This window comes from Pleuronectes platessa, chromosome 11, assembly GCF_947347685.1.
Source record: "Pleuronectes platessa chromosome 11, fPlePla1.1, whole genome shotgun sequence".
NCBI classification, from domain to species: domain Eukaryota; kingdom Metazoa; phylum Chordata; class Actinopteri; order Pleuronectiformes; family Pleuronectidae; genus Pleuronectes; species Pleuronectes platessa.
Window position 1 is genome coordinate 7,738,067 of NC_070636.1, and position 12,857 is coordinate 7,750,923.

Here is a 12,857-nt window from a genome sequence, read left to right on the forward strand (position 1 = left end):
TTGAATCTGAAAATGATCACATACATATAATATGATACATTGTTGCTCAGGATATTAATTAAAATGCAATAATGATAGTAAAAAGTATCAAATTTAGTTTTATATGAGAAAGAAGATGTGAATACTTCTTCCACCATTGGAACATGAGTAGAGTTATCTGCGTTTTCCCCTTCGCACCCCTCGACTCAAACTAAACTCACAGCTTAAAATATAACAACCACATCCACAATCAGTGTGTGAAATCTACTTATTCTTTCAAATGAGTGCACATGCTGCGGCTGCTGCTGCTGCCTCTGCTGCTCAGTCTGCCTCTATGGTTTCCCCGTTGCTGCAGCTTCTACAAACAGCGCCCCCTGTCTGCGCCTGGGTGTAAGGTAAGATAGGAGGTGACAGGTTGCGCTAGCAGAGCAGCATGGCGGCTACACTTCAGCTGCAGTGATATTAAACTAAAGAAACATAAGGAGGGTGAGGTAACCGCGGGTCCGCGACAGACTCCGCTAATATTTAACGAACAGTTTTCACCTTGAAGACCAGTAACGCGGTAATTATTTTGTAATTAAGCTTCTGCTAGTTAGCTTAGCGCATGTTAGCAAGCTGCTAACTAGCTAGGTGGCGGAGCTGCTATGTCGCAAGCGAGTGGTTCGGCTAATAGGAGCTAACAGGAGCTAACGCAGCTCGCTCGCCTCAAGCAAACCTTGCATTTGGAGGAAAACCGAAAAGGTGGGTGTGTTGTCATTCAACGGCATGTAGAGAATGTTCCACTGTGGTTAGCGTGATAGCTAGCTGAGCAGGTTTAACCCCGCTAACATGTGCTAGCTTTATGTTTAAATGTTGCCTTTTAAGTGTTTTGCTCTGTTAGCATGAACGTTGTTGTTTTCGTCAGCCCCGGTTGTTGTTGACAGTTCTCGCGCTGCAGGCAGCGATTACCCGGACAGCAGTTAGCAATGTAGGCTAATCCCCTCCAAAGCGAATGCTCTTACACTAACGTTATTTTACTAACAGTGCAACTTATGGGCTGAGTTGTGCTTAGTTTTAAAGTCGCAGTCATTCACGTTGTAACGGTGCAGAAGCTCGCATGGTGTAAACTGTGTGACGTTTGCTTTGCACGCTTGTCTTGATCGCTCCCATCACAGCTCAGTCTTAGAAGCTGTCACTCATTTGCATCTGAAGGCCATGTCAATCACTAACCAGGCTTCATGCTAACAGGAAGGATCATATGTGCACATCTTCCTGTTTGTGCAAGCAGTCTCCTTCGTGTTAAACCTTAACTAACCCTCGATGCTCTCCCGCTGCCCCACCCTAGCCTAATGGAAAACTGCTCTTGATTATTCATCTAGGAGGTTTTGGTTTACCCAGTCTGCTTTTCCTATTGCTGGCAGATTTGACCACAGAAAATACTACTACTGTTGAAGTAGGTGAGATGGCAGGTTGTGAGGCTCCAGTCACTGCACCTCATCATGTATCTATAGATCAGTCAATATGTGATTCTTCTGTCAACAAAAGTTGATTTGAACACGTGCAAAGTTATGTGTACACTGGAATTATTGTCAGAATATATTACACTTTTCCATACCTGTGTTCAGTATGTTTGCACAGTGTATCTATCCCCCAGGGGCTGCTTGAAGGTCACTAAAGGACAGTGTCAACAAAAAGTTTCTCCTGAAAAAACGATTTTCCATTGCTATCAAATGAACTTGCAGAAAGTGCACATCCCTGCCAAAGCCCAACAGTCCCCTTATAAAACCCCATTTAAATTTGGATCTGCACCAAATTGCACTCACATAGATGTAAGTCTTCTAAACGTGCCAACTTTTTTTTGCATCTACATAAAATAAAATAATCCTTATTATCCTTAAAAAATCCTAGTCCCACATTGGGGAAATGCGCAAGCCCGTAAAAGCCTTATCTTTCAACGTTAAACAAAGTGATATGAAAAAATGCTGGATCTGCCACGTGATCCAGATCCACGTAAAAACTGAGTGGGTTCCTCTCTGACACTTACTGCACCCTTACAAATGTTGTGATAATCTTGGAGTGGCAATAGTTTTTGCATAATCCTGCTAACTACCCTAATATACAAACAAACACGCCCTAGAACATAATCTCCTTTGGGAGGTGATAATCATCTCAGCCTGTTAAGCCTTCTGTATTATGTTTAGTTAAGTGTTTGAGTCCACAAGACACCGTTGGAGTTCCAGGGACAAACAGCATTGCAGCCAATTCCAATACAATTTAAGTAAATGGCAACCACTTATTAAAACGTAAAAAATAAAAGAACAAAAGCATAAAATGGCTCCATACTGCTCCTGTGGTGTCATCTAAGTGTCCGTAAATCCCAACATCTAGTTAGACTCAAAACAAACTCTTTTATTTTACACAATGTCTTTAGCCTAAATGTCCTCTGTGATCCTCTGGAGCTGCGTCTGGTGTGAATCACAGCATTGACTGATATTAGCCTTTCACTTACATATTGGTATCAGCTAGGCCTAGGCAATAAAACAATATCAGTAATTGCAATATCATTTACATTAATCGTGATATAAGAAAGTTCATATAAGGCCAATGAGTTGTGCAAACACAGTGAGGAGTTATAACACATAACTGAATAACCTTAGTTTTGCTAAATGTTTTGCTGTTTATCAAGTTTTGGTAATTTTCTGCTCATCAAGAAGTTATTTTCCACAGAAAATGCAGCAAAAAGATTTGCATTTGTTTTTTTTTCTGAATTCAAGTTCACGTAACTGAAGCCTAATTACAATAATAATAACGTATTTTTTATGAAGAAAAAAATAGATGAAGAGATATAGACGTTGTTGGGAGAGATTTGGATTCTTCCAAGTGCCCTTTAGATCAATAAATAGACCTGCACTTAAATCTGTTTGCAGTTTAATTATCCATTTCATCATCCTTCCTCTCTTTCATCCTTTTACACACACACACACACACACACACACACACACACACACACACACACACACACACACACACACACACACACACACACCACCTAAGCACATTGTTTAGCCTAGACATGCTTGACCTCTTCACTCTGCTATGCTCTGCTGGGATGTCTGCTCTTCTTGGCTTAAAGTGAGGAATGTAAAATGATTGCCAGAGAATTCAGACTTGGACTATGGGGAGTATGCTGTGTGTTGCCTCTGCTGGTGTGTTTCGGCAGTGCTTTCAGGATAATTACATCAGCGAAAATGTTAAACCAACCCAGATGGATGGGAATAAATCAAACTAACAGCGTGTGCTAGCTTTGGAGTATGAAAACAAAAGCATTTCCTTGGATGCCTTACGTAAATAGTGTTGGGTCCCTGGTGCACATGCCAAGCAGAACAAAAACATGTTTATTTAACAATTTAATGTTCATAATTCCATTCAGTTCTCACATCTCGTACTCTGAGTGTTATTTCTCTGTGCTGCATGTGTTAACTGACTGAATGTTCCAGCAGCCACCCAAGGGTGTGTTTTTTTGTGTGCGTTGGGACATAGTCTAATTGTGGCAACTGTGCTGAGCAAGCCTTGTTTCCTCACCTGTCTCATGCCTCATATTTTCCGTTGTTAAAGCCAGTAACCCTTAAACCCTCATTGCCAGCATAAACATGCACGCAAACAGACTTGCATTTTTTTTAATTGCACCTTCAGCCACTTTGGTGAGACTTGCTGCGTCACGGTGACACAGAGGTTGTCGACGTGAGCAAGACGATGGGAGTGTTGGGGTCAGGTAGTCTCCACCAAATGCTTGTGCAATCATAATCTTAATTGAGGTGAAAGGGTGTTAATCAGTGTTAACATTAAATAAGAAAGCACCTGTTGGATGACGTGGCTCAGACTACCATGCGTCAGCAAGGCAGGGATTCAATCAGATCATGACTCGCTGTAATTCTCCTTGTAACCTTCACCTTACGCCTGCAGGTACTGATCCGGTTGTAGTTCTAAGCTTAAGTTTTGTGAAATCTGGTGTTTGTCTTTTTTTATAAAAACTTTTTAATGCGTTTCTGAACATGTTTCCCATACTTTGTACTACATGAGGTCACCAAAGTTCATGTACCAATAAAGTACAGCCAAAGCAGGTGCAACAAGATGAACAGGACATTGAGAGACAAGCCTGTCCTGTCGTACCAGGAAAAATAAAGTTAAAATACCTCAGTTGGGTGTACCGCAGTTATGTAGGGATTTTCAAGACAGATATAATCCACATTTAATATTACCATAGGATGCTGAATAGGTCACCACTGATGCCATTGAAGTGACAACTGATCCCCCATTGGTATGTCTCTATGAGCCCCTATAAACGTATTTGTTAGGTCATAGACAATTGAAGGTCCTGTACTTGGTTTTCTCTTCCCTCGGGGATCTAATGACCATGAGGTGTTTCTGTGGCAGTTACTGTCACAAAAAGGCGTAACTAGCATTCAGTCTACCCTTCTTTTTACATTCATCCAGGTTACTGATGTCTATACAGTTGTGTGTGTAGTTTCATTTTAAATAGGTAACATCAGCTGTTTTCAAAATGACCTTGTCGTGCTTACATTAGTGTCAAAGACACTACTGTTGTATGGGCTACTAATGACTCCAGGATAGCTATCTATGGTTGTGTCACTAAAATAAGGATCTGGCAGCATTTGTTAAAAACTCCTGTTACATTAAAAACTTATGGAAAAGATTTTGTTAGTTATAGTTGAACTTTATTTTCCGTATTTATGCCACAGCACCGACGGCACTTAGTGGACAGAGGCATTGTTTTCTCGGGTTGTCTGTCCGTCCCATTCTTGTTAACGGGACGTGTTGAGAAGAACGTCTTGAGGGAATTTCTACAAATACTGTACGAACATTCGGTTGGGCTCATGGATTAACTGATTTGATTTTCATTGTCGAAGATCGCTATGACCTCTCATAACAAGTTTTTGATCTTGAGAATATCATAACTGGGGGAGTCTTTCAAATTTGGTACAAACACACACTTGGACTCTAAGATGAACTGTAGATTTTGGGGGTTAACGGTCAATATCATGATGGCCTCACAAAACATGTTTTTGGCGTTTTGAAGTTGAAGTCTGCACGAAGGGGCCAGTTGTTAGTTGGACTGATAAAATGTCCTGGAAAAAAATGTGTATAGACCCAAAGTACTGGTTGGTGGCAGCCTACAACCCGAGAGTGGCTGTTGGAGATTTATGTCAGAAAATGTGGCTCAAAGGTTGCGCCACTAAACGTTGAGTTAATCATTCCAAAGCCACAGACACACTTGATTTAGTGACCACGCACCCTCGATTTGTTAACCACAGTCAGAAAGATTCTCCTATTTACATTCCTGGCGTGGAATGTCTGCCCTGGATTTTCCACTGTTTGTGGGAAAATATGTCGGAAGAACAACAGAACAGCAGGCTTCAGTATTGATGAGCTCCACTTCAGCTCCTTTCCATAGTAGATAGACGGGAATACATTCCATAAACATTTTTTATTTTTTAGCCCCATCTCCAGCTCACATTTTGCATAGATGTGAAGCATAATCCAACTAACCTCATCTCGTTCATCTCTCCACAGATGGCTGTGTCGGTGCGGGGCCTCTACTTTATGGTGACCCTGTTTTTGGGTAGTTTCTTTGGAAGTATATTCATGCTGGGCCCAGTTCTGCCCCTCATGCTGCTGTCTCCTGCTTGGTACCGCTGGATCACCGATCGCATCGTCGCTACCTGGCTCACCCTGCCTGTGGTGTGTACCCCGGCCTTTACTGAGCTTAATTCTGTGTGTGCCAGATGGTCTGAAGTAACCTAATTGACACAGTCACGACAAGATGCGTCATCTCCAGCTTTATTTATTCTTCCCTGTTTATTTTTGTCAGAAGTACACTTCATTTATTCAGACTGCCCTTGAGAAAATGTATGCAAATCTTGTTTACAGTGGCAACAAAAATGAATAGCATTATTTATTCATTTTCATCTGACTCTTTTCTCTCCTTAAATTCATCTTGCCACCATTCCTCTTCCCAGTCTCTCCTCTCTCCCTCCTCATCCTTTTTTAAATCCTTCTCTATCTCTTACCCACTCTTCTTTCCATTGTTCCCCCTTCGCACTACTTTCTTTTATCCTCCTTCCACCCCCCACTACTCTGCGCTTTACAGGCCCTGCTGGAGCTGGTATTTGGGGTGAAGGTGGTGATAACAGGGGATGGGTTCATTCCGGGGGAGCGCAGCGTGATCATCATGAACCATCGTACGCGTCTGGACTGGATGTTCCTCTGGTGTTGTCTGCTCAGATACAGCTACCTCCGCCTGGAGAAGATCTGCCTCAAGGCTGTCCTCAAGGCTGTGCCTGGCTTTGGTGCGTGTACAGTTGTCATCGGGCTTATACAAACTTGCACATTTTTGCATACTAAAATATATAATCTTTTCTTCAAAGTAGTTTACATTAAAGAAGAGGGGAAATCATTCAAATGTGGACATTTAGAATAGATAGGAAAACACAGGCCAGTTTATTATAAGCAAAGAAAATAAGCAATTTTTATGCCTCCACTTCAGCGACAACTAGTGGCCGGAGGTGATATGTTTTTGTGTATGTCCCATTTTTTTTGAACAACTTGAGGGAATTTCTTCAAATTCAAAACACTCAGGTACATTCAAAGATGAATTAATCAGATTTCAGTGATCAAAAGTCACGGTGACCTCACAAGTCTGAACATATTTTTAATGGTTACTGAAACCACACTGGGTGGCGAAGTCTTCCAACTGGAGACTGGTATTTCTAGTCTTTCCTGCAAACACTTCCACCACAAGGTTATCATAGAGTATGATGCAAATGTTCCAGATCTCAAGGACAATTCTTGAAAAAGTGTTGCACAGTCACTTAAATATGGGGAAGTAATCATTCACACATATAAAGACAATGCACTGTGTGTACTTTCCAGGCTGGGCAATGCAGGTGGCCTGCTTTGTCTTTATTCAGCGTCGCTGGGAGGCGGACAAGAGACACATGGAGAACATGCTGGACTACTTCTGTGACATCAGAGAGCCACTGCAGCTGCTGCTGTTCCCAGAAGGCACAGACCTCACTGGTGAGAAGACTGCATCACTCCATCCATACCTAAAACACTTGGCTCACAATTCAGTTGTTATTCTCAGAATGTGTCGTCCACAAGCCAGTCTATGGAGCTCAGTGGGGCCTGACACCTGACACTGTTACGCAAACATAATTTCAAAGTGATAAGACGTAGTCAAATCCCCCGACACACCCCCCACACAGTCATTTCTGAAGGAATGCTCTGATCTTTGGTGTCCAAAGCCCCTTTGGATCACAATTAAGCCAATCAGAGTCTAGAGCAGCTTTTCTAGGGGAAGCTTAACTTCTCTTTACATTTCATGATGTCATGACCTCTCGTGATGTCATGAGGGGGTCCAGTTTTGTTACATCATAATTGGCTGGCAGCTTTAGGGCTTTAAAAGATTGTTTCACATTTGATGTTGCCTTTTTACTTGCGCGTGTGGTTGCACAAGCTTGCGTCTGCAGTTAAGTCTCTTAAACCCCTGGGCTTATTGTGGCGTTATGTATACAGTATGTTCTGAGTAGGGTTGCAACTGTAGGAGACTTTCACGGTATGACAACTGTCTCGGATAATAAAAGGTTTCACGGTATCACTGTTTCACAATTCATTCTTGTGGGATCTAACCTAATATCCTCTTTGCCAGTGACTGTGTGCCAGTTGGTCCTAATGAATTGACAGAATTATAATCAACTGATTTACAAACACAATTTAAAAAGTAGCATGTAACTCTGACATGTTGCATAACTAAAGTTTGCACACGCACGCCTCCTGCTTCAGGAGCTGGTACTGGATGTACTTAAGACCCTCTACAAACTAAATTGATTGAAAGATTGCATAAGAGTTACAGGTTCAGTACGTCCCCTCGAGGGAACAGAGGCCTGATCAGCAGAGGTCTGTCCATACTACCTCTGTGTGTCTGAAGCAGCTGCTTGTTACATAATATGATTAATGAGTCATGATATAGTTTACATGTTCCTGCAACTAGCTCCTGAAGAATGTCTGGTTAATAAACACTCATCTTTCCTGTGTTTATGTACCGCTCTGGTTTTTACAAATGTCTAAGTGTTTGTCCCTGGAGGATGTATTTCATAAATGAAGTCATATCCCGTTGTTTTTCCAGCTTATTTTTGTGATTGTATCACTCTTGTTTTAGTTCCTAACTTCTATACAGTGTCAGGCGTATAGAATGTGCATGTATGTGTATACAATATGCATTTGTTAACATTTTACCCCAAAATGTTCTTAATTCATGTTCTGTATGTTCGGTTATATTTGTTTTCTTTTTAGTAGTTTATAATTAACTTTGGTTAATCTGTAAAATATCAAGCCTCAGTTACATTTGTTAGTCTCAAGGTCTTAATATCAACATCTCTGGAATCGTTGGCGAATTGCTTTATTTAACATATCTGTATTGGAGTTAGTATAATATACAATTACCGATTGCATCCTAGTGAGAACACAACATTTTTTTAGCACAATGTACTTGTGAAAATGGATGTGTGATTGTATCTTCTGGAGATTTATCACTGTGTCTGTCTCCTGCAGAAAACACAAGAGCAAAGAGTGATGTGTTTGCTGCCAAGAACAACCTGCCAAAGTTCGAGTATGTGCTGCATCCACGAACCACTGGATTCACCTTCATTGTGGACAGACTGAGAAAAGGTCAGCTGGGATCCACTTCAGCACTTTTCTGAAATCATGTAAAGATGATGGTCCTCTTACAAATCTGCAAAACATTTTGTAGATGGTGATGCAACAAACAGCGTTGTCGACAGAGCAGTGATGTGTTATTTTCTTTTTTGATGATTGGAATGATTTGGTTGCAAAAAGAATTGGGTAGGGCACAAAGCCTGTCATAGTTGTGGAAACACGTCATCAGCATAACCAGGGGAAATTGACATGTTACTATAATGACTAGTTATTCCACTGACGCTGTTTTGAGAAGAGGGATCATACCTGTTATTCAAAGATTCAGACCTATAATTCATCCTCCTGCCAGCCATTACAGCACCCCTGGGATTCTCATGTTTCCCTATGAGCCAATTATGGCAGTCGTCCAGAGTTCTTAAATACCACTTCTGGTCTCGCCGTCTCGAGCCCCACCCGCCCTGGATGCTGAGCATGGCACTAACTCTCCTAGCAGGTGCTGTGAATCATTATGATTTCATAAGACTTAGCTAATTCTCCTCTCGGGCTCTGTGCAGCGCTGACTTACATGCTGCACATGTCGTCTCTGTCCAGTCTGCCCCTCTGAGCTCTATTTTTTCCATCATAGACCTGAGCTGTACAGGTGCAGGCGCTGGCAGGTGTCCTGTACACTTGATATTTCATTCAGTACTCCCTGTGTGTTGTCCAGGTACTGATGATAGGATGGTATAGAGTTCTTGGTTGTTTTGAGGGCAGAGCGGGGATGAAGCTCTAAGCCCCTGGATAATTAGAGGTACATGTGTATTTGAGTTAGGAGCTGATATATTGAAGGTGAACAGCACAGTTGAATAACCAGTGTGGATGTGAAAAGGGATAATATGAAGTCTCCTTGTAGTGTCATGTCTTTGTCTGGAACTACACAGCTCACATTAGGTCGAGACTGTTAAAGTGGGAAGTCTTTAAGTCAAAATCCTGTTCTGCTGTTCTTTTATTTAACTGAACTTAAGAGATGTGTCCCTTTTTTCTCAGGAGACAATCTGGATGCCGTTCATGACATCACAGTGGCCTATCCGAAGAACATCCCCCAGACAGAGCGCCACCTGATCCTGGGGCTTTTCCCTCGCGAGATCCACTTCCACGTCCGCCGCCACCCGGTGTCTTCCCTGCCCGGCTCATCAGACCTGGAGGCTTGGTGTCGAGAGCGCTGGGCTGAGAAGGAGGTCCGTCTCCGCGACTTCTACTCAAGCCAGCCCCGGGCCTTCGACAGAGAAGGTGTCGCCCGCGTGCCACCCTGTAAGTCGGAGCTGCGCGTAGCTCTGATCAAAGCCGCCTCGCTGCTGTACTGGACCAGCTTCATCGCTCTGTGCTTCACCGGCCTGTGGCTGTGGGCTCCATTCAGGCTCTATTTCGTGGTCATGGTTGGAGTGTACATGGCCCAGCAGAAGCTGGTTGGAGGTGTTGAGCTGCTGGAGTTGTCCTGCCATCAATACTGGAAGTCCAGAGCTGCTGATGTGGGTGACAAGAAAAAGATGGAGGGGAAGATGCAGTGAAGATGGAAGACTGGATTGACTGGTCAATGGCATGTGCTTGGCGAGGACGCTGAGGACGCCATTGTCTCTGTGTGTTCAGTCCAGAGGGCTAGAGGATCCCTTAGAGGGAGTCAGAACTCCATGCCTTAGAAGGGGAGTAGTACGTGCTCTCCTGCAGCTTGCATGGCTTCACTGGAAAGATCTCAACTTTCTGGTGAAGGAAAAAAAGAGGAATGTTATGTAAATTTGTGTTGGGTTCAAGAAATTCATGATACATGGCGTCAGCTGCCCTTCAATTCTCTTCCTGTATAATCACAGTCAATTCGCTTGCTGTCTGTGCATTTTATCTGTTCTTTTGTTGTCAGTGTATCTGTTGTTGAAGAACCTCAGTGTTGACATGTGTCATGGAATATTGTTGTTAGAAATTATTTTTTTATACTATTGCCATGTCCTGTTAACTTTTTTATTTTATTGACTGTATCCTGTGTTGCCCTTGGTTTTATTTTGTATTTTTCATAAGTTTGGAACCGAGCCATAGTACAGTTCAAATGTACATGTGATGACTTGATTTACAAATTTTCAAATGAGCACTGTAGTTAGTGGGAGTATGATGAGACTAATTAAATGAATCCATCATAGGACGGGTACAATTCCTAGAGAATTATCAAGGTGTATACAGGTATATATGTACCACTGTTTACCTTTACTGGGTATAATTGCCCTTTTATACAAATTGGGGAATCGAATTTCCCACTTAGTCGTAAGAAAGAACTTGTGTGATGTTGTTTATCACTCTAAAATACTATGTTGAAACTTATATATAATTCTGCTTGTTTGCTCAAGTAGCTTTTGCGCATAAAAGCCAAAGGTGAGAGAAACGGACGCGATGTAAAACAGTACCAAACAGAATGTAGTAGGAGAGAGTAGCTCCACTCACCACTGACCAGCTCGTCTGCAAGTTCCACTGAGTCCACGCTTGTAATCAGCGACTCATCAAGATCAAACATCTGACTGAGATGTTATGTCTGGATAAGCGTAGAAGCAGATGAGCTTTGTGCCCTTTCTAGGAATAAAGGGATGCCGTGCAGAGGCAGGGTGTGGGGGGTGCTGGGGTGGAAGAATTCCCTGTTGGGACAACATTACCCTTCGATGTGCAGGGTGGCACATAGGACCAGACTTGGAGTGGAAAACTGGCCCTCAACTCACCCTAATCCAAAAAAGCCCTGTAATGCCCACCTCTGCCTTTGTCACTCTCCAGAGGACTGGCATTGATGCGGCTGCTAAACTCAATTAGCGAGTGACAGCTGAGAAAGCGTCCCCCAATTGTGCCAAAAAAGGACCGAAATTGAAACAAGACTGGAGCGGTGCTTCAACCACACGTTTAGCCACTGACTCCCGCTGCCACTGAGCTCGATGCCGTCTCAAACCACGTTCATTCTCGGGGTCGGGGAACTTTCGCGTCTCTGACAACCTTTAGCAGTTTCACCGCCACTGTGCAGTGTGTGATCTAGCTCACGACTTCAACCATAGTTTGATATATAAGCGTCTTTCATGATCGACCGCACTATATAGAAGGTGTGTGAAGCGTCTTTCCTTTTTGTATGTGAATCTGAAGCTCCTGTAGTTCATGTGAAGGGGCTGGTTTCAGTCACTGTGATCAGCTGTTAACACTTTTCTCAGCAGCATGTTGTAGATTACCAAACACTGTTCTCTGTCCATGTATCCTCAACACACGCTCAGCTAGAAAAGGGAGTTACCTGTTCACCTGTGCTGTCTTGTGTCGCTCATTTTACAATCACTTGCTGATGCTGGACCTCATTAATGTCACTGTCCTCAGGTACACACAGTGGACTCTGTTGTCAGTCCGTCTCTGAAAGGAAGATATATATATATGTGTATATATCTCTGAATAAATATACTGTATCATTTCAGTTGGATTTCCAGATGTTGTTATTTCAAGTTTTTTGCAAATGTCGACTACCACCCGACAACTCACCTGATCTTTTGGGGTAAATTATTTAATAGCTCATATCACCTGTCATTAGGTTGATGGTGTCCTCAGTTTTAAATATTCTCAAACATTTTGTTTTATTACAGGAAGTGTATAAAACTCCAAAACACAAATAGTCTTATACATTATGTCAGTCTGTTACTTATGAATGAAGATAAATGATTCCCTTTCTGCCTGGGACCCTCCCAGAACCCCCTCAAGGACCTTCAGGGCTCCCCGGCCCCTGTCAGATACATTATAGTGAGTTGTCACTATACTTTTATAAAGGAAGTTTGACAATATGCCTCACAGCTGCTTCCCCGTCATCTCACGCATTCCCTCGTCACTGCTTTAATCTACCGTATCAACCCTTACGCTGCAGCGGCTGAGTCCAGACCTTGAACGCTCATGTTACACAACACCAGGGCCGATAGTCTTCATCGCCTGTTTTGCGTGCACACATACAAATATGTTCTCGTCCGCCACAGACGACGAAGAAGAAGGTCAGGAGCTCTGAAGGTGAAGAGCGGTCGCCATAGTAACTAATGTTGACTCCCCTGTCTCCTAGCAACGGGATGTGGAGTGATGTCAATGGAAAGCATGCTATTTTCTCCCGCTGACAGAATGATGTCACTGCTCTGTGTGTG

General features: G+C 42.8%; 1 protein-coding gene across 3 annotated transcripts; it reads left to right on the forward strand.

Annotated features, from left to right (window-relative positions):
* The first annotated feature begins 370 nt into the window (after positions 1-370).
* On the forward strand, positions 371-12,151 carry lclat1 (lysocardiolipin acyltransferase 1). Of its 3 annotated transcripts, none has more exons than XM_053434410.1 (6): positions 371-720; positions 5,551-5,718; positions 6,128-6,326; positions 6,910-7,056; positions 8,590-8,706; positions 9,721-12,151. In XM_053434410.1, the coding sequence occupies exons 2-6, from the start codon at positions 5,551-5,553 to the stop codon at positions 10,239-10,241; spliced, it is 1,152 nt and encodes a 383-aa protein (XP_053290385.1). In that variant the 5' UTR covers positions 371-720; the 3' UTR covers positions 10,242-12,151. The 3 variants fall into 3 exon arrangements, with proteins under 3 accessions (XP_053290385.1, XP_053290386.1, XP_053290387.1); XM_053434411.1 differs by having other exon boundaries at positions 371-541; XM_053434412.1 differs by lacking the exon at positions 371-720 and having other exon boundaries at positions 5,579-5,718; positions 5,997-6,326.
* The last annotated feature ends 706 nt before the right edge of the window (positions 12,152-12,857 follow it).

Coding starts and splice junctions, on each gene's coding strand:
- lclat1 (XM_053434410.1), top strand. CDS start 5,551: ATGGCTGTGTCGGTGCGGGGCCTCTACTTTATGGTGACCCTGTTTTTG. Junction 6,327..6,909: donor CAAGGCTGTGCCTGGCTTTG/GTGCGTGTACAG, acceptor TGTACTTTCCAG/GCTGGGCAATGCAGGTGGCC. Junction 8,707..9,720: donor TGTGGACAGACTGAGAAAAG/GTCAGCTGGGAT, acceptor CTTTTTTCTCAG/GAGACAATCTGGATGCCGTT.